Source organism: Temnothorax nylanderi, unplaced genomic scaffold (assembly GCF_030848795.1).
Source record: "Temnothorax nylanderi isolate EJ_2023f unplaced genomic scaffold, tnyl_v1.0 TNYL_tig0056_pilon, whole genome shotgun sequence".
Classification (NCBI taxonomy): Eukaryota; Metazoa; Arthropoda; class Insecta; order Hymenoptera; family Formicidae; genus Temnothorax; species Temnothorax nylanderi.
The window spans coordinates 224,454-250,122 of record NW_027249118.1 but is presented as its reverse complement, the minus strand read 5'-3'; the positions used below and the strand labels follow the sequence as shown (position 1 = coordinate 250,122).

At 39.0% G+C, this 25,669-nt stretch overlaps 1 protein-coding gene across 9 annotated transcripts; it reads right to left on the bottom strand.

Moving 5' to 3' along the window:
* Positions 1 to 5,355: 5,355 nt before the first annotated feature.
* Nocte (no circadian temperature entrainment) lies at positions 5,356 to 25,310 on the bottom strand. Of its 9 annotated transcripts, none has more exons than XM_071707162.1 (20): positions 24,750 to 25,310; positions 23,412 to 23,559; positions 22,846 to 23,097; positions 22,505 to 22,661; positions 21,430 to 21,672; positions 19,170 to 19,250; positions 18,782 to 19,086; positions 18,192 to 18,690; positions 17,406 to 18,110; positions 16,633 to 17,084; positions 14,952 to 16,514; positions 12,693 to 14,606; positions 11,855 to 12,049; positions 11,463 to 11,771; positions 11,118 to 11,303; positions 10,903 to 11,035; positions 10,472 to 10,816; positions 10,162 to 10,307; positions 9,236 to 9,485; positions 5,356 to 9,112 (listed from the first exon to the last, which is right to left on the bottom strand). In XM_071707162.1, exons 2-20 carry the CDS (start codon positions 23,502 to 23,504, stop codon positions 8,958 to 8,960), a joined length of 7,983 nt encoding a protein of 2,660 aa, XP_071563263.1. In that variant the 5' UTR covers positions 23,505 to 23,559; positions 24,750 to 25,310; the 3' UTR covers positions 5,356 to 8,957. The 9 variants fall into 9 exon arrangements, with proteins under 9 accessions (XP_071563263.1, XP_071563266.1, XP_071563260.1 ...); XM_071707165.1 differs by having other exon boundaries at positions 10,183 to 10,307; XM_071707159.1 differs by having other exon boundaries at positions 9,236 to 9,497; positions 24,750 to 25,309.
* Positions 25,311 to 25,669: the final 359 nt, after the last annotated feature.

Genomic DNA, 25,669 nt, shown 5'->3' with positions numbered 1-25,669 from the left:
GTTTTTTTTAGTGGATGTTAGTTTATGTGAATATTTGTGAAAAAAAGTTCAAGATTTTTTAATGGGTTCTATTTTTTAATGAGATTTTTAATAGGTTCTGGAAGATTTGTGTTATCAATAATTATTAATAAAAATGACTATTAAAATATTAAGAACTGAATAAATTATGTTTGAAATGTATAAAGACTATCATACTAAAAATATCTTGAAAGATTTAAAATTTATGACCACATGGCTCTTTTGCAATATTAAAATTTACACTGCAAATAAAACCGCACAGTATTTGAGATTTTAAATTACAATATTTGAATTCAAAATGGTGGTAATAATGCAAAATGCATTCTATTAATTATTACATTCCTTCCTTTGTTGAAAAATGGACTGTCAAAACTTTTGATTTTATAGCACGTTTTTGTACAAATAAAGATCAATAAATGATTGTTAAAAATTACTTTACCTGATTACCTTTCCTTATTCTTATCGAATTTTGTAGTTTTAAAGCATGCTTTTTACAGAATTAATAATTATCTCAATTTGTTATTTATTGTTTAATTCATACTTATAGCCGATTTTTGTCGATAATAAATTATTTATAATCTTAATTTTAATCTCTTCTTATTTATATAATCCAATAAACTAAAAATACAATATATAGCAAGAAACGAGCTAAATAATATTAAAATAAAACGATTTCGCTGTTCGATGATTCGAAATTAATGAAGGTAATGGTAACAATGTAATTAATAATTAAATTTATTGCAAAAAGTAATTATGTAGGTAATAAACAAGAGGTAGCAAAATACAGAAATAAGCATATCCCTTTAAGATCCTCGAGAAGTCAAACTATAATTAACACAACTATCACGAGGTTAGATAAGAGTTTGGATACATCTCCGTTACATCTAAGTAAACGAAAAGGTATCAGAAAAGTATGTTCGACAAGGAGGAAATAGGTGGCAGCGAGAATCAACAGGTAGGACTCTCACTAGAAGAAGAAAAATCAGGCGAGTATCAGAAAAGCACGTTGAGCAAGGAGGTATTCCAAAGACACCCTTCTCAAAGCAACCCTCACTTATTGCCCCCACCTTACATACCGCGCCAGCTCACAGCCATCGACCAATGAGAGCGCTGGTCGGCAGGCACGGCAGGAACTCGTTGCCATGGAGACCGTCAAATGCACCGACCAATCAGCGCATCGATACAAAGAGGCAATGTGGGGACCAGTGGGGAAGGCAACGCCCTCGCCCCGAATATACCTCCGTCAACCTACTCGCTAACATGCTTTCCTGATACTTCAGACGGTTTTACCGAGATTTTCGACACTGAAAAATCCCATTCTCACCTAACCCAACCTAATCTCTCATCCGAATAAATAGTATAAATACTTCTGACAACATTAATGATCTTTTCAGCGTCTGTAATTCAAACTATTTAATCATATTGCACAAAGGCACATCGTCGCATTGGACAAGAAAATGTACAGAAAAGATTCACAAGCTCCATTTTATTATTAAAAGAAGGATCTCTTTCAAGTTTCGAATCGTTCTGAATGTATATAGTATAGACATTTGGAGCAGTGGGACGCGACTATTCGGCGACGCGCCGTTCTCGTCGATACTATCTGCTTATGAATATTCCGTAATAATTTATCGCCGAATTAGACGTGAAAATGCATAAAAATGATTAACAAGTCCCATTCATCATCAAAAGAAAAAGATATCTCGAGTTTTGAATCGCTTTGAAGTAGGCATTCGGTGTCGCGCCGCTTTCGTCGATTCTATCTGTTTATGAATATTTTGTAAACGTTTATCGCCGAATTACATGCAAAATAGAAAAGATTAACAAGTCCCATCCATTATCAAAAGAAAGAGATATCCCGAGTTTCGAATCGCTTTGAAGTGAATATAGACGTTTGGTGTCGCGCCGCTCTCGTTGTTCTATTTGTCTATGAATATTTTACAAATGTTTCTTGTCGAGACAAACGCGGAAATGCATAGAAAGTATTAACAAGCCTCATTCATTATCAAAACAAAATGATATTTGAAGTTTCGAATGAATTTTCAAGATAACGATTGGAGATGCGTTGCTCCTGTGTCGATTCTATCTATTTATGAATATTGCGTTAATGTTTATCGTTGAAACAGACGCGGGAGTGCACAGGAGAGATTAACAAACCCCATTTATTAATAAAAAAAAAGATATTTCTAGTTTCGAATCGTTTTGAAGTAGGCGTCCTGTATTTATCACGAAGATGCATAATAATATAAGAAACAGTCTGAATTTCGGACCTCTTTTCCATTTGACATACCGAATTTCGTCGCTTTCGTCGATTTAAAATAATTTACAATATTGCAGAATTGTTTATCGTCACGAATTAATCGCAAAATTGATATGAGAAAGATTAACAAACTTTGTGTATTGTTAGAGAAACAGATATCCCGATTCACTAGTCAGTATGCCGAGATATCCGTTATTATTGAAATAAATTATTCATTTCTGCATATCTGATTGAAATAAAGGAACAATTTTTGAGGTATCTGTTTTTTTTCCACAAAGTTTATTATTTCTTAATTTGTTGTAAGAATTTCTGTGACCGAGTCCACCTTAAACAATATCGAAATATTAATGTATATTTTTTATTTCTACACGAACGCGAACTCTCGCGTACTGCGCCTAAAGTCGTTAAGCGATTTTCGAGATTTTCTCTTTTTCAACAATGTTTAAGATGTTTTATGCTTTTCTTTGACTGACCCGGAATTTAACGAAATATTTTTAGATAGATTGTAATGTTCAAAAGAAGACAAATGCTTTATACGGGTGGTTTCAATTAATTATTTTATATCTTAGTATATGGAATATTTTGTTACGTCTTGCATATATGGGTGAATTATTTTAAGCAATTGTGGAATAAACAAAACATTTTAATGTCAGATTATTATTAAATAAAATCTGTATGATTATTTGTCCGTTGAGACATTCGAAAGGACATAAAAGTTGTCAGAAGAATATTTTCGTACTCCTACGATATGTAAGGCAAGAGAAATGGGTTTAGGCCACGTTCCGTAACGCGCATATCCGCGCATTTTCTATAGTAAACGTTACGTAAGCTATAGATAAATGCGCGCATATGCGCGTTACGGACCCCGGGGTTAGTGTCGTCAAAATCGTCCATTTATTCGATCAGGCTACCAGAAAAGCATGTTCGGCAAGGAGGTTACGGGAGGTATTTTACCAATTCACTTGTTACCATTCACGTCAATACATTACCGACTTCTAGTTGTCGATCACAGATGGCGCTAGTGGTAATGCTGCGCGCCCGCGCTTCGAATACCTCCGTGAACCTCCTCGCTATCGTGCGCTCCTAATAATTGAGAAGAATTTTTCGGACATTTCCGACCATGTGAAATCGAATTCTCACCTAACCTCTCATCTGAATAAATTCTTGTGACAATTATTATGATCTTTCGAGTATTTCTACATGGAAAATCAAATTGTCGCTATTGTTTAATTATAATCTAGGATTAAAACGTTTCATTTATTTGATTATTAACATATTTTTTTAATTATGTTCGTTTAAATAATTCACGCATACGTAAAACGTCATGTATTTGGTACTTTGGATTAAGATAATAAATTGAGATGATTTATTACTGCATTTAATTCTTCGGAAGAGCGAGATATACATGAAATTATTTTGTTAAATAATTAAATAGTTTATAATACAAATGTTGCGACTACTGTTTTGCTGACAAAAAAGCCAGATCTTTGGAATATTATGCAAAGTCATCTTTCTCATCAATTTAAGTTTAAATCAACAAGTTTCTAGCATTGTTTAAGCATCGAATTTGTTTCCAAAATTTATATATAAATTATTAAGCAGGAAATATTATTAAAAGAGGGAAATCTTTTCAAGAATTAATGCGTGCTTTTGAAATCGATATGCAGAGATCCGCAAGTTTTCGTTGAATAGAATTATATAGCAACATTTTGTTATTGTTTATTTTCGGATTAGTCGCAGAAATGCATAAGAAACATTAACAAATTGCAAACATTTTTAAAAGAAAGAGATATCCCGAGAATCTTATTGCCATTATTCGAGTCGGTATTCACGGAACCGCGTTCTCGTTAAAGCGAATTATATAACAACATTTTAGCATTATTTATCACTAAATCTCATAATTAGTGAGAAAAGTAATTATAAAATGATTAATATATTCTACTAGCCTAGAATCAATAGAAAATCAATAGAAAGGGCTATTAATTAATGAAAATGACAGTGTCAAGTTGTAAGGCAGAGTCAAAGCCTAATAGTCAAAGGGCAGAGAGCAGTTTGTTTCGCAAGTAGATTACTTCAGAATAAGCTATCTTAGGATTTTCGACTGTTATCGTTTCAATCTCTTTATTTCGATGAAGAAAAAAAAGGAGAAGAAGGACGCTTCAAAGCATTTGTAGCATCAATTAAAAATGGACTGCAGCCACAGACGTATAAGACGTATGTCTTATATGCTGAAAGCCACGGGACCACACTGGTATCATTGATTTGATGTACGTTGCCAGCATATCCCCTTCACATATGCTGTAAGCATGCTGTTCTGTCTGCGGCATGTATCACCATAGTCCTCGCTGATATCTACTTCCTCTTGTCCAATAGACATTCTGCTAAAAAAAATAGCATGCTGCGTGCACACAAAGTCGACCGAGTATCCTTTTATGCGAAATATTCGTTGTTATCGGAAATAAATTAAAGCTACTATCGGCAAAGCACTTCAAAATTGCGAAGAAAGAGCCACGATGGCAAAGAAAGGATAAGGACAGCGAAGTATACTGATGCATACGCTTAATTTTAAGTCAAATTTCCGTCGAATCGCCATTGATAGACGCGCGAATAAACCATACGCATTAAGAGTCAACAATTGCTTCTTTAATTACGAGATTAGTGTGCATAATGTGCGTTTTTTTTAAACTATTGATTAATTGTCATCTTTTTAATTCGCAAGAGAGATCTTTGGCTCCACTCGAGATATACCGATGTATGTATTTTCCGTGTCCGTCATGTAATTTTTATTAATATTTATATATAAAAAATTGCCATTGGATAATTATGTTAATTACCAAAGAGGAAATGTATATTCCAAAACCAGATCAATTGTTTAGTTGCAGCCAGATTGATTCGGCTTTTCGATTCTACGAGAATTATTTGCCATTTCTACGTAACAGAAATATTACCTCAGTCATCGTTGTCTCTTTTGCAATTTCTTTTATTATTAAATGTTTTCTTTTTTCATTGATTTCCTCATACCTATACAGTTGTCTGTTGGGTTGTATCAATTAACTGTGTAAATTAATAGTAGCAAATTGCCGTTTACTATTTTATTTTCACGTTTTAGCACGTAGGTGTATAAGTAATGTTTGTCATATTTCTAACTACAGATAATAATTACAGGCGCCCTGCGATGGGTAAAACGGGTCTGTCGTATTACTTTCAATGCGTTAATACTTAAAAACGTTAAATATCGGAAAACGTAGAAAACCCTCGTCTTTACAATAAAATATCAACAATTCACATATTGCAATCAATAGTAACAATCACAAAGACCACTTGACTTTTCTATCCGCTAAAATGCGAAACAAAGATACGATGAATCCGACAAAGATAATACTCTCTAAATAAATAATATCTCGCATCCTAATACATTAAAATATGGCCCTATATATAGTAAAAATCATTAAAGATATTTTAGCATCGTTATAAAACGACTAATTGTTGTAATACGACAGACCAGCTCGGATCTATATGTTGTGTGATATAAACAAAATCCACTTCGCATTTAAGCTATAATAGATGTCGTTAAACAAATTTTAATATTTTTAATAAAATCGAGAATATCCTATGAAACATACCCATACAATTGAACGTACTTCTTCCATTTACTTACTCTTTTTTTAGCTTATTCCTCACCTTCATTATCCACCGAGTGTACACGTGCAATAATAATAATAATAATTAAAATGATAATATAAAATAATAATAATAATAGCAGTTGTACTAACAGTAATAGTAGTAATTGCAGCAGCAGCAGTAGTAGTAGCAGGTGATGGTAATAATAATAATAGTATACAGTAATAATAATCGTAATAATAATCGTAGTAATGACAATAGCGATAGCACTAACAAGAGCAACAATAATAGCAATAATAAATGATAACGATAATAGCTATAATAATAACAAATATATTAATTAGTAGTAACGGCAATAGTAGTATAACAGTAATAATAGAACAAAAGGTAAATGATAGCGACAATAATAGTATAAATAGTAATATAAATTAAGACAATGATATAACAGCGATAATAGCGGCAAGTTGTAATAGCAATGGCAATAGTTACGATAACAAATCAGTTCTTTAAGTTGTATGTAATGATACACAATAAGGAAGTAAAGCAAACGCTGATAAAGGAATAATAATAAAAATCATCGTCATAAAAATTCTATTAAATTTAAAAAGGAATAAGAAAATGAAACAATCGTTATCACAATACTATTACTGCTGCTGTTACTACTATTGTTACTATTATTGCATTTATTATTATTATTATTATTATTAGAGCTATTATTAATACTATCACAATTATAATCGCGCTTACTGCAACACATACTATTACCACTGCTACTTCTACTCCTACACTACTGTTACAATACTGCTGACAATAATGATCCTGCTGCTGATGATGCTAATGATCGAAGTGGTAATAGCCATCGTGGTAGTGATGCTTACGATAGAACTCGATTCTTCGATACTCGTATACCGCGCTAGTATAGCCAGTCACATTATTATAACGTTAATGTAATTGTGCATTTAAAAATATAAATACATTAAAAGTTTGTACCGGCAAAATCTCAATGTATTTACATAAAAACAACAACCACATCGGCGACAAAATCAATAAGTAAGGATACATTGCAATAGCATGCCATACGAGTACTGGAGAATTAAGCAATAACATAAGAGAGAAGCATTTACTAGGTTCTTCGAGAGACTTCAACAGTATCTTTTCCTTCTTTTCTTTTTTAAATATTGTATACATTGCCCGCGCTACTTGACCAAGGATTCAATTCTTTGTAACACGAAAGGAATTGTAGCCTCATGTCTAATTCAAGCAATTCGTGGCATCGCCGTTACGTCGATTTACATCATACTCGTCTCTTAATAGCTTTCCTCGAGTTCTCAATGCTTCAGAGAAAAAAGACATCCAGGGGGTGAAAGGGAGTAATCGCAATCTTTATCCTCTTTCTAATCGATATTCTCTAAATTCATTGAAGTGTTAAATTTTTAACAAGCCTACGTGTTAAGAGTGTCTCTTCCTCTAATACATGTTTCTTCACTATTCACACAGACATCACGAATATGACATGAAAAATTCTCAGAGTTCAAAGACAGTGGTCGTCGGTACGACTGGCAGTATATCGTGTTTCTTTTTTTTTTTTCGTTTGTTGAAAGTTAACATTTTGTCTCAACAGTGCCTAGACCTCTTTCGTAAGATCAAGGCGTGACGGGCATGGCCACATTTATCTTTGCTGAATAAATCTGGCAACGGTGGACTCCTGTGAATACTACTATTTATTTTCATGGGCTTTATCTTTATAACAAAGCTTTAACTGCAACGAAAGCAGAGAATATACAATCCTTTCCGTACGTTGCGATAGTAGTAGTTTAGATTGCGGTTCGGTTGATCCAACATAATCTTTCTAAACGTGAAAAGACTCGATATAATCCATATAGCTTTTCACGCTTCACAAGCAATACCTTATATACCTAATGATTGAAACTCGTCGCGAATAAAGCGAGATCATGATGATCTGGGCGATACCTATAAACAACAGTTTCCAATTTCCGTCACGCGAACATCACCATGATCTCGCGTCATCCACAAAACGACCAATATACATATGGAGCTTCTCCTCGTCGCAATACATATGGGCGACACAGTCATGCTTAGATCAGACTCGTGAATATCATTCTAATTCCGGTAAGTGATTCCGCTTCTTATTGTTCGGATAAACGGAGAACTTTATACCGCCGCTTGTTTCAGTCCTTTCGAACGTGCTACATACGAAATTGCAATAACTGTAACTTTTCTTGGTTACTCGAGCTCTCTTCTTCTCCCTCTTTTTTATGACGTGATCAAGAAAACGTGCATCGTGCGTCCTAGGACATGCAGTATCGTTTACCGCAGGCTGATCCTGATCTGGGTACAGAGAGATATACATATATATGAATGTATATATATATCTATATATAGTCCGTGTAGATTTCTTTTATCTCACTTCCCACAGATACAACCTCACGAACGTGACTCCTTAACGATACAGAACATTTTTTGTTATGCGACTCGCATTTGTAATCAATTAATTAACATTCCACTCGACGACGGCACATATTTTTTCTTGAGTCAAGTATTCAAACGTTACACGACAATTTAATTGTGTCACTTTTTCAAGCTTTTTGTAGCAGTATCAATCAGCGCTGATTAACTTGTCGCCATTCTTAAATATGTATCATGTTCATGTATACCCGATATTACTTAATAATGGAAATGCTTAATAAACGTCTTTTCGACTGCACAAAGACGGTAAGTTTATGCTGTTAGAAGTAAAGAACGGGAAAGGTGCGTACAGAATGTTACCTTTCTACAAGTTCTTTCTTTCGATACAGCACGAAACTCAGATTTTTTTTAAATTAATCTATTTAACTGCTAGTCGATTATATAAGCACGTGATTTCGCGTAGATAAACGAATTCCATTGTGACACTGGCGTGCTTTCTTCCTCGAGAAACAGGAAAGCACGTTAGTCTTTGCCCTTATTTTTCGACGAGATTATATCAAAGGTTTAATCAAAGAAAGGTGTTTTCCACAAAATGGAAGAGCAAGTTGTTCACCCTCACGAATATTCACGTTCACTCGTTTTGTTGATTCACTTCTTCCTTATTGTTATCACTATCTTGTTGGTTCACATTAGGCTTGTTGCTCCCAGGTTGTGTTCCAGAGGGACCATCATTCATCTTGTCATTGTGGTTGTCAGATTTGTCATTGGAATCCATTTTAACGTTTCCTAGAACAAAAAGTTCACCGATATTAATTACATATTAATCACATATATGTTATTCATGATATTAAATTTACCGCTTCTATATTTAACAGATAACAGACATGTCTTTGTATATATTTTACGAACCTTGTGGCGAGTAATATTGTTGCTGCATCTTCATGTTACGTTGCTGCTGTTGTTGCTGGTGTAAATTCGGTCTGTGGCGGTTAATTTGAGCTTGTTGCTGCTGCTGTGTTGGCATACAACCAGGCTGCTGTTGCGTGGGATTATTAGGACCCGGTGCAAATGGTACTACGGGTCGCTGTATCGGAGGTGGATAACGCTGTTGGGACGGTTGGATACCAGCACGAGGTGGCATAGCCATGCCACGTACATTCTGTTGTAAAACCTGTAGATTAATGCACAAGGCTATATTGTTTCAATTTTCATCTGTAAACCAGATGAAAATAATTTTATATTTCAACTATATATTTTTATTTTCATCGTATACTATAAAATAAGTCTTATTCTTTGCTCACATGATTAAATTTAATATCACATTTCATTTCTTATTTGTTTACTGATGGTAAAAATTTGTATATATATTATTTAAAGTAAAAGAGAGATTCTTAATTACATGCGTATTACAATCATATTATTTTCAATGGTACTGTTTTTTATAATGTATTATACAAATTTATTTCTTCCTAAAAAGTAATTATAGATAGTATTCTTCAAAGGTATCGAAAGACATGCATTTTAATTCTCGTTTAAATTCTCATGTAATTGTTTAAAAGAAAGATAAGTTTATATAAATATAGATATAGGATAATATTAAATTATATTTCAAGACTTTGGGAAATAATCCTAGAAAATCTAACAAGAAAAATTTAAAGAGTCATATAATGTAAACTAAAGCGTCAACAAGTTCATATAACTTCTTTTCTTATCTTGAGCTTTAGATTCCTTTGAAGTATTGACATGTAACTAAGAATTTTATGTATGTGTTCGATTTGATAAAATACATGCATAATATTTAAATGAGATAACTTTAATGAATAAATGGTACATACGTAGTTACTGTAGCTGCTTACCAGAGCAGACTGACTAACGCCCTGATATTGTTGATACTTGTGATGTTGTGTAGGACTCGGCTGTGGTTGTTGTGACGAAGATTGCTGTTTGCAATTTCTTGATTTAGGCGACGGTATTTGAGGAGCTACAATTAGAATATTAGACTAATATAGTTCAACAGATTATATAAACTATTCTTGTACAATAAAGTTTTTAAAAAAATCACAATTTCTACATATAATTTAGATAAAACTTTTCGAGGTTAAAATTATTTGTTTCAATTATTTTTGAAATCAATAACGAGCTTACTTGAGCTAAAAACTGATGCAAGCACGTCCTGTTGATTTCCTGATGGGCTCTTTAACTGTCTGGGCTGTTCTTGCTGTTGATGCTTACTAAGAAACGTGGGTGCTGCATTTCCCGGTCCTGGCAAACCACCAGTGGGATTGCGAAATTGTTGAGCTGCCGCGGCTATTTGCAATCCTGAACTGGATAGGAAGCTAGGACCATAGTTTTGTAGACCGACAGGGGTTGCACTACCTGTTGCCAAGCTTTGGCTGTGCTGTCCAAACCCTTGCAGACCATAATGAGTTCCAGTTTGTTGAGTAGCACCCCCAGACTGATAGAAGCCTGTTTGCGACCCAGGAAATACATCTGAAAATGTCAAGATAAATGTTGAGAATACCTCACAAATGCGATGCACATATAATTATACTGTATATTGATTTATTATATTTTACCGGCGGATGTAGCGCTGTAGTAACTGTTGGATGCTTGCACATTTGGACCGGGTCTCTGCACTAATTGCGAATTGCCCATGTAACTACCGCTTACGCCGAGCACTTGATTTGGATCATATGGTATATAAGCCAACTAACAAAAGATGATGTTTTGTTAGTAAATTTATATTATTAGACCTATTACAACAGAATAAGCTTATAATGTAAAATTGTACCTGATTGGGTTGAGGGGCAGACTGGGTCTGGAAATGCGGAGCTTTAGTTCCAATTGCTCCAATTGGTTGAGATGACGGTTTGACGCTCGCTGACATTAGAGAATTTGACGATGAACTGATTAGTACCGTATTGGGATTATTACTGAGCTGCTGATTCTGTCCGAACGGCGGAGCAGCTGCTGCGGTCTATCGAAAGAAATTAAAAATTAAACTATTCCCATTGAAAATATCTGTACTAGAACAGAGAAATATCATATATTACTTTTATGTTGTAACGTACTATAAATATCAGAAATTTATATCGTTGTGTAAGAGACATTACAAGAACACTTAGAATTTACGTACAATGCGATATTGGGACAAATTGTTTTGGTACATCTCTGGTGTGGGAGCATTTGGTGCGTGAGGTGGTGGCGGTGGTGGTTGTTGCAAGTACACATTTTGTTGGCTGAATGAGCTCTGGAGGGACGGAGCGTACGGCGAGTACTGCGTAAACGGTGATCGGCTCTGATCCAATTGAAACGCTCCGTACAAGCCGCCCGCTTGAGCTGGCAATTGTCCCGACCCTGTGTTGAATAACACCGCCGGCGGCGACGGTATGGCCGACATGCCACCGTATTGCGCTGCCTGTGAACCAGGATATTGCGGGAATTCCTAAAAGCAAGAAAATTGTCTCTCTTAATATTCGGTACCTTGTATCAATTCTCGAAATAATAAACAATGTAAACGCAACCCACCTGATAGTTAATATGCGAGGGCTGTCCTGTAGAATTAAACGGAGGTGGACTTAGGGGACCTTGGAGACTGACAGGAGGATGGCCAATGGGACTCTGGCCAGCTCCGATGGGACTTGGCCCAGGAACGGTAGATCCTGGTTGCGTACCACTGCTCCCCGAAGACTGTTGCTGCGGCTTCACCTGCGGGGGAACCAGCTGCGCATCAGGCAAAGAGTCAGCGTCTTCCCACAAGGGACATTGTGTTTCAATATTTAGTTGTTATATACATCATGTCAACAGGACATTCTCAACAAGCATTTGTTAGTTTCAAACAAAAATTATTTTCAAATCTGTTCTGAAAATCTGGTGAAAATGAACAGGTTCATTATGTCGTGGTAATACACATACCTTGCTTTGTAATTAACAATAGCAAAAAAGACCATATTAATGATAATGAGTAATAATGATGATAATGACAAGGCTAACGATATTACCCGCAAATACTAACCCGCAAGTAAGACTAACATAATGATAATGATGATAATGAAAGTAAAGATGACGATTTCTGTTAAATTGATATTGATCATTGACAAGTGGCTGACTGAGTATCCTTTGGCCAAAGTTGTTAGCCACTTACCTTTCTCATTTTCACCACACTTACTAGACAGAATTTTTCAGACACAAGAAGATAAAAGTATTAAAAAAGCAATTAATTGTAACAGTAACAACAGTTATGACAATAATAATACAATAAGTAAATAATACAGAATATTGGAATGACTTTGGTGACATGACAATTCCATTACATGCACAATAACATAACATAATATGAAGAAATATTCGCAAAATGATTTCTCACCTTGCACACATTCGTAGACGTTGTGATTTCACTTTTTATATTGCTCTGGTTGTATTGCTGGTGAGGGCTGTAACTGTCGTCGACGTCGCCGCTCTCGAACGCCTGCGGGAAGCTGGTCGCGCTGCTAACCACGCTGCTGCCGTCCTCATGTTCGACCACGGTCGGCATTGGTGGTGCATTCTCCCAGACCTTCTTCACGGACGCAATTTTAAGGTTGAGCTCCGCAGTCGACGGCGATATCGTGCTCTGGCCACCAGCCATGTGCATGGAACGTGCCATGCTCAAACTCTTGCTCTTATCATCCGTCAATTGTGATAGATCGGAATCAAAGGTGAAGTCCAATTTCATGTCGGCGTTGTCCTCGTTCTTATTGAACGACAAAGGCATTTGGATGGGTTCTTGGTTCTTGTCCTTGATCAAGTCACTCGGTTTATTAGAAAATGCAACAGAGAGCGCCGGTTGCTGATGCTGTTGAACTTGGTTGGCTTCTTCCTCTAGCTCCGCACGCTTCTCGGCTCGCTGCTGCTGCTGCGTTTTGATGTGATTCGAAAACTTAGATTTCACCGCCAGATCCGTCGGTCCGGTCGTCTTGGTCGTCTTCGAGTAATTCGTGTTCTCGAAGATTAAAGTCTGCACGGGTGGTGACGACACGTCGGATACGTTCTTTTCCGTCAGTGTCTCCTTCAGGTTCTTCCCCGTCTTCTCGCCGCTCGGTGAATTTCGTTGGCTGCTGTGTCCAGAGTTAGCTTCGTTGCCTTCGTGGCTGTGATCATTTTGAGCCGTTAAACCAGACATCAGCTGAATATCCGTAGGAACCGCAGACGGAGAATTCGAACGCAATTGGCTCGTGAAAGGTTTGTCCCAAGCGTTGACCGTTGGTGGAGGAGCAGGACTGTTAGAAGATTCCTTAGCGTAGTTGTTGCCAGAGCTGTTCAGCTTGCTCATATCGCTCGCATCGGGTCCGCACATCTGCTGCTGCTGTTGTTTCACCAGACGTTGGAACCGCGGCGCAAGTCTCGGATTTCGAGAATTTCGACTGTCATATTGCTTCTGCGGTATGTTCGCCGGTTGCGGGATATTCTGGCTGAGCAGAGGCGGTATGTTCTGTACCTGTTGCAGAACTTGCTGCGATCCATTCGACTTTGATTTCGAACGATCGCGTTCACGCTCCTTCTCCTTGTCTCTTTTAATGGGCTTCGCTTCATCCTTCTGACTGTGCCTGGATTCCTTCACGTTCTTCTTCGAACGCACCTCTTGGAAACCGTCAGCGTCCACCTTATCTTCCGCTGCAACACTCGTAGCGTCCTCGGTACAGCTGTTCGTTTCAATTTCCGAATCCACCAGCTTCTTGTCTTTCGCCTGAGACTTCTTATTAAGATCGTTCAGCGCTTGATTCACCAGATTTGGATCGCTCAGCTTGATTTCGTCGATGCGATTAACCATGCTATCCTTGTTACTCGGTTTATTCGCGACCGCACCACTGTTAGTCGAGCTTTGACTTCTAGATCTTCCACCATTCTGTATTTGCGCATTTTGCATCAGAGGCGGTATACCGTCGGCATGATTCTTTTGAGCGCTAAATCCGGCATTCTGCAGATTCCGCTTTTCCGCCCCTGGGGCTCGCGACGCCGGATTGGAAGACTTGGGATTTTTCTCACGTTGCTCTCTAGGATTTGCCAACTGATCGCCTCTACGGGAATGCACGTTCATGCCGATAGCATTTTGACTCGCAGATTGTATGGCTCGTCCGCCGAAATGCTTGTTGCGGCTATTACGAGACTCTTTGTGATCTTCTATATGCTCCTCGCTGTTCTCCGATGTGGTTTCCCAATCTTCGTTGCCTACATCCGACTGGGGCTGCTTCGATACATTGCCACTGCTGCCGCGCGAACGAGCTTCACGGCTATCTCTTCCCTGAAACACAACACATTGTTGCATCATTAAAAGAGAAATAAATATATTACTTATTTGATAAATTGTGATTATCACATATAACTTTTATTTTTAAATAAAAAAAAAATAAATAAAATTATAAAAGCAAAAGATATGAGCATTTCATAAGAGTTCTCAATATTTGCACTCCGTAAGCGATTTTTCAAATTTTATACACGAAATAGTGTTTCAATAAGATATAAAGCGATATAAAGTATTTCATACTAATTCTGAATCTTAAATTTGTGGCAATAAAAGATATGCAAAATTTTAAATATTCTAAATGCTTGTGTGTAGCATGAAAAAATATAATGTAATTATACGTACTCTCCTACTTCCACTACGAGGTCTCTTAGAACGTAAGTCATCTTTTCGCATTTGAGCTTTTTGGGACGGGACGTTGGTGACTTGATTCGCGTGATTCGCCTCTTGTTTGTTACCGGACTGTTGAGCTTGTTGACTCGGAGACTTATTGCGTCTGCCTGTGATACCCGCTGTAAGTGCCTGTTGCTTCGCGATTATCTTATCATCGGTAGACTCAACTGGCGGGGATTGTAAGAGACTCGCCTCTTTCTCCGAGGTCGGAGTTGGTGGATTTTGCCGGCCGGCATTTTGTTGCTGATGCTTGTCGTCCGTATTACGTTCTGACGAAAACGGACTCTTACTGGACGGCGGTCCGTAACCTTCCATACGACTGCCCGTGGCCGTATTCCGGATACGGAAACCGCCTCTGCCGCGACGAGATGGCTCGCCTGATGGCGCGAAAGCCTCATGGCTGGGCTTTCCGTCGTACGTTCTCTTCTCGCTGCGGGTCTGAGAATACTCGGTGCCCCGCTTGTCGTCCCGCCTCGACACCTCGCGATTGCGCTCGTCCTTCTCGATTTTCTGAGAGGGTTTCGGAGAGCGAGCCGATCGCTTGTCCTCTTTTCCAGACTCGGTGGAGCCGGATATCTCGTCAGCGCTGTTCTCGGAATCGGTGTGCCCATACGAACCGCTCTTGGCAGACATTCCGGATTTGCCGGTAGGTCGCGGTCCGCCTCTTCGTCCTCTGGATTCCGGGCCACGCCAACCGCGAGTATAAACGCTGAAGGTTCCTCCCCACTGACGTCCACCTCGGGATTCCCGAACTCTAGAACTGGAGCCACTGCTGCTAGTTCTATTGCGCGTACTCTTTTCTCTCTTTTCATCCTTGGCCTCTTTAGCGTCCTCGCTAACAGCTTCCTCCCTTTTTTCTAAAGCGGGCTTATCCAACGAGCTCTGCTTAATTTCATCGCTCTCCTTGCCATCTTTAGCAGCTTCCGCTATCTTCTCCTCTTCCTTCTCAAAAGTCGGTGATATCGCGTCGGCCCAGGCCTTCGGCGAATTATCACTCCTCTCAATCTGTCTGCTTTCCGGAGCACGTTCCGTTTTCCTATTCCATACATCCATATCCTTTTTCGCCTCAGCGGAAATTTCCTTCGGCTGTTCCTTCTTCTCCTGATCAGAACTACCTCTCTTCAATTGAGTCAGACTGCGCTTCTCATTCTTCAATTCGTCCGCTTCGAGCTTCTCTTTAGTAACTGGACCGGGCGGTTGCCTTCTATCTCTTTCCCTTTCCCTAGTCTCCTCGTGATACAAATCTCGTTTCTTCTCCTCGTAATCCGACACTTCGTTTACCCAGGAACTGCAATCCCGTAACTTATGCATCTCGTCATCGCGCAAGGACGTTTTCGATTCTCTGGAGGCACGACTGTCACGCGAGTCCGGTCTCTGCGGGCGTTCGTTGCGCTCCTCTTTCGGTGCGTCGCGACGACTTTCGAGTTGTCTGTCTTGTCCCACGTTGCGTTCTTCACGCCACTCCGGGTTCTCAGAGCGCTCCCTTTGTTCGCGTTCTCGCTCGTCGAAAGAATCCTACAAAATCAAATTTTTTTTTCCAAGTTGAATACAAGTATATGACCGAAATAAGCCGGTCAATGTAAAATGTTGAGATAAAATCTATCGCACGAAAACTAGTATTTCATATTTTTACCTTTGAGTAATTATCGTACTCCTTCTTGTCTTTGTCGCGCACATCTCTAACGTCTCGAGCATCACGGCTGGTAGAGCGAGAATCTTTGACATCGCGACTGTCTCGGTTGTCACGGGTATCTCGATTGTCTCGATTATCTCTCGAGTCTAGATTCTCCTTCGGGTCTCGTTCTTTATCGTCAAAATGTCTCTCGCGCTCCCAAGAATCACGAGGATGTCTGTCATCGTATTCATAGTCTCTGAAATTACGACTGTACTCGTCGTAATAGCCACCTGGCTTGCGGCTATCATAGGACCGATGCGAAGAGTGCCGATAACGATCTTCTCTCGACGGTGGTGCACCACCGCGATGATCCCGAGACGGAGGTCGTTCATCATCCAATGGTGCCGATGCGTCCGAATCGGTTCTATTACGACGTTGTGATGGCATGGGTTGCTTCATACCACTATCTACTAATACAAGTTTTATTTAATATAATGTATTGGTTTTTCAACATCTTATTATAGAAAAAAAGGCAATAACGATTAAACAAATCTTAGAACAAGAAATGTCACGTTAAAGATTATTTTAAGATCTTATCAAATTTTTAACCAAGCTAAAAATTCATATTTACAATTCACTAATTAATTTTTATTAAGTTTACCTCTTCGTGCTATTCTTAAGTAAAACGAAATAGTAATCCTTAATAAATTATTTTCCTTACAATCCAATTGCGATTATTAAAATAAGAGATGTAGTTCTCTAGCACAGAAGTAATCCATAAAAAAACTTACTCAATGAATTGTAATTGTGAAGCCATCTACCGGGATCGTATTGTTGGGAGAACGGGACAGACTGGGAAGCAGGTCTTTCCGCATTCGGTGAAATTCGATTGAAATTCGCACCGCTTCTTTCTGCCTGCTGCTTTTGAAACCTGGGCGGCAGGTTATTCTGAAAGTGTCGAGAGAACGCCGGCTGCTCGCGATCTCTCGCGTCTCTTTGATCACGATCGCGCTCGCGTTCCCTTTCGCGCTCGCTACGCACTGTGTCCTGTTGTCGTAAGAAATTCTGCCGATCGCTCTGACGAAAGTCCGCCAGTCCTTGATCTCTGCCTTCTCTCAGATTGTCCCGAGTCTCGCGTCCAGATGCGTTGATTTTCTCATCTTTCCCCTCGGACGAAGTGCGAGACCGTTCGCGTTCTCTCTCTCGCTCCCTATTCTCCTTTTCTCTCTCCCATTCGGGTATAGGAAGAGGTACAGGCGGGATGCTGATCAAGCTTTTCGGCTCGCCAGACTGCGCACGTTCCTCATCTTTATGCTTCGCCTGCTTCTCTTTCATCTTTTGCTCCAAGTCCTGTAACTTCTTAGCTGCTGCTTGTTTCGTTGATTCTTGAAAACGTTTTTCCTCTTCTTCCTTGCGTAATCGCGCACGCTCGACCACAAACGCAACCTCAACCTTGATTCTTCGTCGCTCGTTCGACGTTTCGTCGTCCTCGACACCTGTTTGGCAATACAGATAGATGCATTAGAGATAATTTAAATAAATTATTGCGTTTTTTATTTTAATAAAACTACATTTACCTCTTAAAGAATGTACAGAGTGCAACTGCGATTGACCGGCGTAGCCACCACTTGCGCCGTTCGACCCACGATAATCGCGATTCATAGATTGAGCCCAAGGACGATGCGGCGGATCACGGAGCTCCTTCGAGTCTCGATTGTCTCGAGATTTCTCCTTCTCCTCTGCGACATTATCGTCGCCCTTTTTCTCCTTACTATCTTTTTTCTCGACATTTTTCGATGGTTCTGATTCAGCTTCGTCGTCGCTAAAGGCCAATTTTTGGTTATAATCAATATCATCGTGCGCAGCCCATCCTGCGTCACGGGAAATATCATCCATACGAGTAAGATCTTCTTCTTTGATGATGGGTCTGGTCATCATTTCTTCCTCAGCCATGCGATCACGTTGAGGAGGTGGAAATCGATCCAAGGGATGATTAAATCTAGGTCGGGGGCTGTTGGATCCAGAATTTGATGAAAATTGCGAAGAAAATCCAGCAGGAAAATTTGATCTATACATCTAAAAACATTATATAATACATTTTGTTACGCAAGTTAAAAAAAAAGACCCACACAAGCTCCGACTTTCGAGATTGTAATAATAAACTCACAAATGGCGGGATAAGTCCCCGGTAGTGATGCAGGTTTGGCCCAATTTGATGAGGACCGGAAGAAGGCGCAGAACCTTGATTGTTCACGGAGTTATGCTGGCCTGCCGGGCCCGCGCCCATGTTGGGCGATTGGCCCAAGTTCTGCCGCCCTCCACCGGGTCCCTCCTGGGTGTGTCCTCCTGTAACAGGTATATTTAAAGGGAGGCCCTGGGCCGCCGGAGTATTCCCATTTCCGGGACCAGCTGATGTTACTGGTGCTGCGCCACTTGCCGTACGACTCCCGCCTTGAATCCAACTTCCTTCGGCTGCAAGGATTCAGTCACAAATAATTAATTTGTACATTTTCAAATCAGACGATTCTACGATGATTAAGGTGAAAGAAACTTACTCTGTGGACGCAGGCTCGGTCCTGGACCATATTGCGCATTTAATTCTCGATTCGATTGCTGTTGGTTTCCCGGCATCCCACCTATGTAATTTATTCATTATATCAGAAGTTAAAACAGATAAATAATACACTATATTTCAATGCCTATAATACATGATAATATAACAACTGATGAAGGATGAATATTTAGTAAGCTAACAAGGTACATGCTTGCACGCGATTATTTCATAGATTGTGCATAACTTTCCCACGTATATATAACATGCTTTACGGAGATAGTGTCGTGAACATAACAAAAAATTAAACGATATAAATAAAGCACAAAAGATAAAGTGCTCAATTATTCTTAAAATAAATTAACATCTAATTTCATCTAAAATAAGCGTAAAGATAAACCACGCGAGTTGATAAAACGTAATTTAATTTTAAATTATATAAAATAAAGCATATAATTATTTTAATTACAATATATATAGGTAGAGATACATTCATGTAAATAAAATTATATTTTATATTACAATTATATTATTTCTTATAAAATAATACTTCAAAATATTTTTACTTAAATCTTGCGTATCTTTTTGCATATACATATGTACATATATATTGTAATATTAAAATAATTACAAATTTATCATTATTCTCTACGTGTATAAAATGATATTATAACATGTATGCATTTAAGATCGATTAAATAATAAAAAAATATATTTCAGATTTCATTTCCATGTTGAATACATTCCGTCCACATAAGTCCTAAATTATAATTTTGTTATAATCATATGTGTTTAACGATGTTTGGGAATAATGTTAATGTTGTTCAAATCGTTCTTTTTTGCATATAAATTCATATAAACTTATTCATGAGAAATATGAAGTAATACGAGTATTTTGCATAACAGAATGTAGTATAATGCATTTCATGAAGCACGGTTAAAAATATGAAAAAATTGGGATAGGACAATTCAAAATATTAAGAAAGATTCACTTAAAAGAATTAAAAAGACAAAGAACATGTCTCTTACAACATTATGTACTAATCTCGATTCTTTATGCATACGTTTCTCTAAATTTGATCATAAAAATAATAAAATGTAAAAAATGACGTGCGAGATTTGGTACATACACACTGTGGTGTCATCTAATTTTCTACAAACGTATATATACCTAATAATGCAGATCAACATTTATAGTCAAGTCAATCTTTTACACTATATCTAAAACTATAACGTAATAAATATGCGTATTTAAACATTTGTTAACTAGTACAAAGCTATAAATTAAATCTTTACTACTGGTAATGTCAAGAATATAAGCTACTCCACAAAGAAAATTATTTATAAATCTTGATAGATAAAAAAAGATTTCGTAAAAACTTTTATTTCCAGTATATACAGCTATAAAGATATTTTTCTTTATATATATATATATATTTTTTTTTAAGATGCATATATATATATATATATATATGCATCTTAATGCAAAATATAATTTTCAAATTTTTTTCGTGGAATAGCATTTAATATAGAAAATAATCGTGCCTAAAATGTAAACGAGGAATATAAAATTTATGTAACAATTTATTTATTAAATAATAGTGGACGCCATATGAAAATATCATTACCGAATAAGAATTTTAAGAAGCCATATCGTTAATTGCAGTCGAGATTGAAAATACCTTTACTTAACTTTTAAACAGTATTTTGATGACTAATTTCTTTGCTATATCAGCATATACTCGGTATTTCTAAAAAAATAATCTAATCATATAGCAATTTCATGACAAAATTAATTAAAATAAATCAATGATAAAGAAATATTAATGAATAGATAAAAAATATTCAGTTTCATATGGCTTCGATATAATAGAACATATAGAACTTTTCATAATCAGATTATTTTTATTACTTTAACATATTTTGTCATCACTAATATCTCTTAAGATACATGTATGTACAAATAAATAGTCTTCATGAAACATCCAATGTGTAAATAAACTACTACTTCTTAAAGCACAATTTACTAGACCTATTATTGGCCTTTATAAGAGTCACGAATCCGCATGCTTGTACATCTCTGCTGCAGTTTTCATTAACAGATTTATTTACATCAATCTATGCAGCTTCCATCTTACTCATGATTGAGTAAATTTAATCGAAATGCAACCTTAAAAAAGCTATCATGGGGAGAAGCACAAAGAGCACTACTGGAAAGAGATAAAAAAGTGGAATCTAGCAGCAACAGGCAAGCAGTACCCCACCTGAGTGGTTGTGGGAATACGGCTGTTGCTGTAGTAACGAGTGATGGACTGCGACTGAGATTGCATTGGATGTTGTTGAGGACTGTTGAGTCTGGCTCTGAGTGGAGACGGAGGCGGACGGCTGTCCACTGAGACTGGGAAACTCGTGTTGGAACTGCGGGGACTGGTGGGCGAGGAAACTCAGTCCAAGGGCACCTCTTCCCCCTTTCGCGCCCCCCACGAGCCCCGCGTAACCAACCACTGCTGCCACAATGGGCGTACCTATCAATTAATTGCACCACCCAAACGACACCACTCCGCTCATACTTTACTCATGCCCAACGTCCAGAAATGGATGTTAAAAGGATATAAGTATCGCAAATGCTAACTGAACAAGAATGCTTACTGTGTCATATCCTATATCATGACATATCATTATCTCAGAGTTCGTGAAGTCCTTTATTAATCCAACTCTGGACATCTGTCTAACGTTTCATGATATAGTTACGTGCGTTTGTATCCCAATAGATTGTTTTCAATAAATACTATATGCGGCATCATTATATAATAATATTATATCACATAATTATACATTAATACGTATATTGTATATTAATATATTTATAGTGGATTTATCGCGTAAATAATGTACAATTAATTTTCAACCCTATCGAATGCTATTGATCAGCATATGGAAGTAACAATTTATACATAACCAACGACCACAATATATATACACAACCAATTTTGCACGCGTCGCCCCCGCCTACGGTCTTGCACACTTTCTTTTCATAGGGGGAGGCGACTATGAATACCTACACGTGGAAAAGTAAATTTCTCTTTCGCCTTGTAGTCGCGATTAGATACCATTAAAAGTTTTTAGTCATTAGAGAATTTTGAAAAGAGTTTCTTTTTTTTATATTATTACTTCAAGCATACATGCCTGCTTTTAGATAAATGAGTTTGATAGTGTATTAATGAAACGGAAAATGTGAAAAATGAGAAAAAAATAACTTAAAACCTTAACATTCTACGTTAATCAGTATTATGCATACATGCCAGTAGAGTTATAGAACACGTTTTTTTTTCTACGTACCGTCTCCTGATCTGCTCATAATCGCGCTCCATGATGATTTGTTGTTTGTCTGATCCAAAAAAGGAGCTTGCGCCACATTTTGTTGTGTCGGCAGTAAAGAGTGTATGGATGTTGAAACAGTGGTCCCTGCTGCGCATTGTGCTGTTGAAGAGACAGTCTGCAAGAAAATAATAAATTTTTAATTAACAGTACATCTTGAGTTACACAAACATATGTATATATAACAAAAATGTCTTTTAGTAGAATATAAGATAAATTTGTAACCCCGTTTCGGGAACAATAAACTCTTTCATCTTATTCCTTTGTCTCATCCTAAAAAAAATAATCAAATTATAACTTACAGTAGTGTTATCTAATGAAGTTGCTACTGTGGTGGTAGTAGTAGTGGTCGACGATGTTGAATCCTTAGTAGTAGCCCAACCACTTCCTCCACTTGGCACAAGACTGACAGCCGGGTCACTGCTGCTAGTTTCGCTTTTTAAACTGGGCAAATTAGCTGGAGGACGCCGTGCCGAAGGCACCTTTCCAAGACTTTGCATTCCATGTTTGCGCGGTAATGTATTTTTCTGCTGATGCGGCTCCAAAGATTCACCCTACATGGAAAAATCGGTTGGAAACGTTTAGCCAGTTTGCACTGTAGACAAGATCTTTTCTTTCAAACAATGGCACACAGGTATAAAAAAGAACTTTATATAAGTATTTAATGTTAAGAATGTCTGACTGCTATTTTATGTACGTAACAATCACATATAACATTAAAATATATGTAAGAAACTAGTGAAATTAAAAATAATCATTTAAACAGGCTTATTTAATGCATCTGAAGCTTGAGATAGCGGATACTCTCGTGAACACAAAGGCTCTTAGAAAAACTAATAAGAAAAAGTAATAAAATGTTGCAACTCACCCTACTCACCCGGTACAAGCTATTGATATCTAATGATTGAAACTTGGATTTTCCTTTCTCCCCCTTCGACACAATCCCTGACAGAGTAGACATGCTGTCTGCACGCAACCATTTAGTACCAATCAGACCCAAAGAACGAACCCTTTGTCTGCAAGGACAAAGTTATCTAAGTACAGTTTTTCTCTACCTCCTTCTTCCCGGTTAATACTAACAATAACTGCAATTTGAGAAAGTCACATTAAAAAATTAATTTAAACAATTTCAATGGTAAATTCAATTCTAATTTCAATACCAATTGTCTTTTGAAAAGGCTTCGTTGAATATAAAGTGTATCGTTAATATTTAAATGGAGCTGTTTAATGATAAAAAATTTAACCATCGTAAAAGCTACTACTAGATATATACGCTCACTATACGGCGTTTGTCCGACCGTATGTATAATCGAGCGAAAACTACGATTTATTACAACAGATTGTAATATCACGTAATGCGATAATCACTGTAATACATATAGCACTTTAGCTGGAGTACTTCTAAACGCAACGACGATCGGACTTCCTATAACAGCGTCGCGGCACCGTTTCAATTCCAATTACAATTCGTCTCGGTGATGCGAAGAAAGTAGCGTGGAGAGGAGTTTTCTAAAGCGCGCAAATGCCCGCAGCGCGCGCGAGGCCGCGCGTTATACAGGCGGTGCGCGAGGCCAGGCCAGCGGAGCGGTCCGGAGAAAAAGCTTTGTCTGTCACGCCGTGTATGTCGGCGTACATAAACCCCGCTCTCGCTCGCGGCCGCGGCGCGGTGCGCGAATAAAAAAGACCGTGGTAAAAGCGACGAAAATAACTCCTCGCCGACTTATCGCGAACCCGTCGCCGAACGCTTTTATTCCCCCGCGACCGAGGGGGCGGCCCGGGGCCGGGGCCGGGGGGAGGGCAGGTGTAACGCCGTGTTCGCGGAGACCCAACCCCTCGCGCGCGCGGCCGCGATGTCAAAGATCCGCGATCGCTCCCAAAACAACGCGGGGCTCGCGCACCGAAGGTGCCTCGCGTCAGATCGTCGTCGTCGTCGTCGAGGGACGAGGCGAGCCCGTATAAATTTCCAGCCCGCACCGTGGCCGTCGCCGAGTTTTCGATCCTCGGCGATAACGGTATCCCGTTGGGAAGAAAGCGGACGGCGCCCCGCGGGGCGTCGGGGGAGCGGGGGAGGGGCGGGGAGGGGACGACCGGAGGGAGACGGGGAGGGGAAGTGTCGTGTTGGGTACAGCGGAGCCGTCCACGTAGGAAGGACTCCGCGACCGTTCGTGGGGCCGCGGGTGGGCGGAAAGAAAATATAACGCCTTACCTTGGTCCGTCCAAATGGGTTACCAATTCACAACAGGGTTAACTCCCGGTGAAACTAGATTAACGCGCGGATCGCCACGGATTTTCCTCTTCGCGTACGACGTACGGCCGCCGCGCCTAAGCGGGACGCAGAAACTTCCTTTTCCACACAATTCGTCCCAAGATGGCGAATGCGCGACTCTCTCGCTCTCTCTTTCTCTCTCTCTCTCTCTCTCTCTCTCTTTCTTTCTCGGGCCCTTCCTCCGCCGCGGATCAATACAATTACGTCACGCTCGCCGAGGGGAACGCGCGTTCTCACAGACGCGCCACTCGTCGCCGGATCCCGGCTTTGGCACGCGGCACGCACACGCACACGCACACACGCGGAACGGCGACGCTTCTCGACCACGCGATTTTTCTCTCTCCCGTGAACAAACGATCCTCTCGAGCGAATTGCGCTGGATCCCCGGATCGCTCGCGGTCTCTCTCCGTCCGCCGATCCGATGCGTAGGTTACTCCTCGCGGAAATGGTGGTGCGCGCCCCCGGGGAGTTCACCGAATCACTATTTCCGCTCTCGCCAGTCTCGCCACCGTCCGTTCAGTCCGTTGTGCACGCGGCGCGAGCAATGGACGCGCGGACCGCGATTTGCCTCGCCGCCGCGGGCGGCGCTGCTCGGCGCGCGGCGAATTCCTCTCGCTTCGGGCCTTCCTTCGGGCACCGCCGAGATCAAGCGCGCGCGTCTACGCCGCGCTATTACTTTGAATATAATAATTAATAATGTAATTAGTGATAATTGATAATATAATATGTAATATAATAATATGAACGTTATAATTCTAAAGGTCGATGATGGTTACAGACGCTATTTGACTCCGGAATGAAACCACGCGCATCTCGTGCGCAATTCAACTGCACTTTCTGCACCTCCACTCCGCTCCACT

What these genes read in the sequence shown, in the direction of transcription:
- Nocte (XM_071707159.1), bottom strand. Translation starts at nt 23,504, where the DNA reads ATGTCTACTCTGTCAGGGATTGTGTCGAAGGGGGAGAAAGGAAAATCC. An exon ending in GCTTGTACCGGGTGAGTAGG is followed by an intron (nt 23,098 to 23,411) that starts GTGAGTTGCAAC and finishes TTTTCCATGTAG; the next exon opens with GGTGAATCTTTGGAGCCGCA. An exon ending in CTCTGTACATTCTTTAAGAG is followed by an intron (nt 18,111 to 18,191) that starts GTAAATGTAGTT and finishes ATTGCCAAACAG; the next exon opens with GTGTCGAGGACGACGAAACG.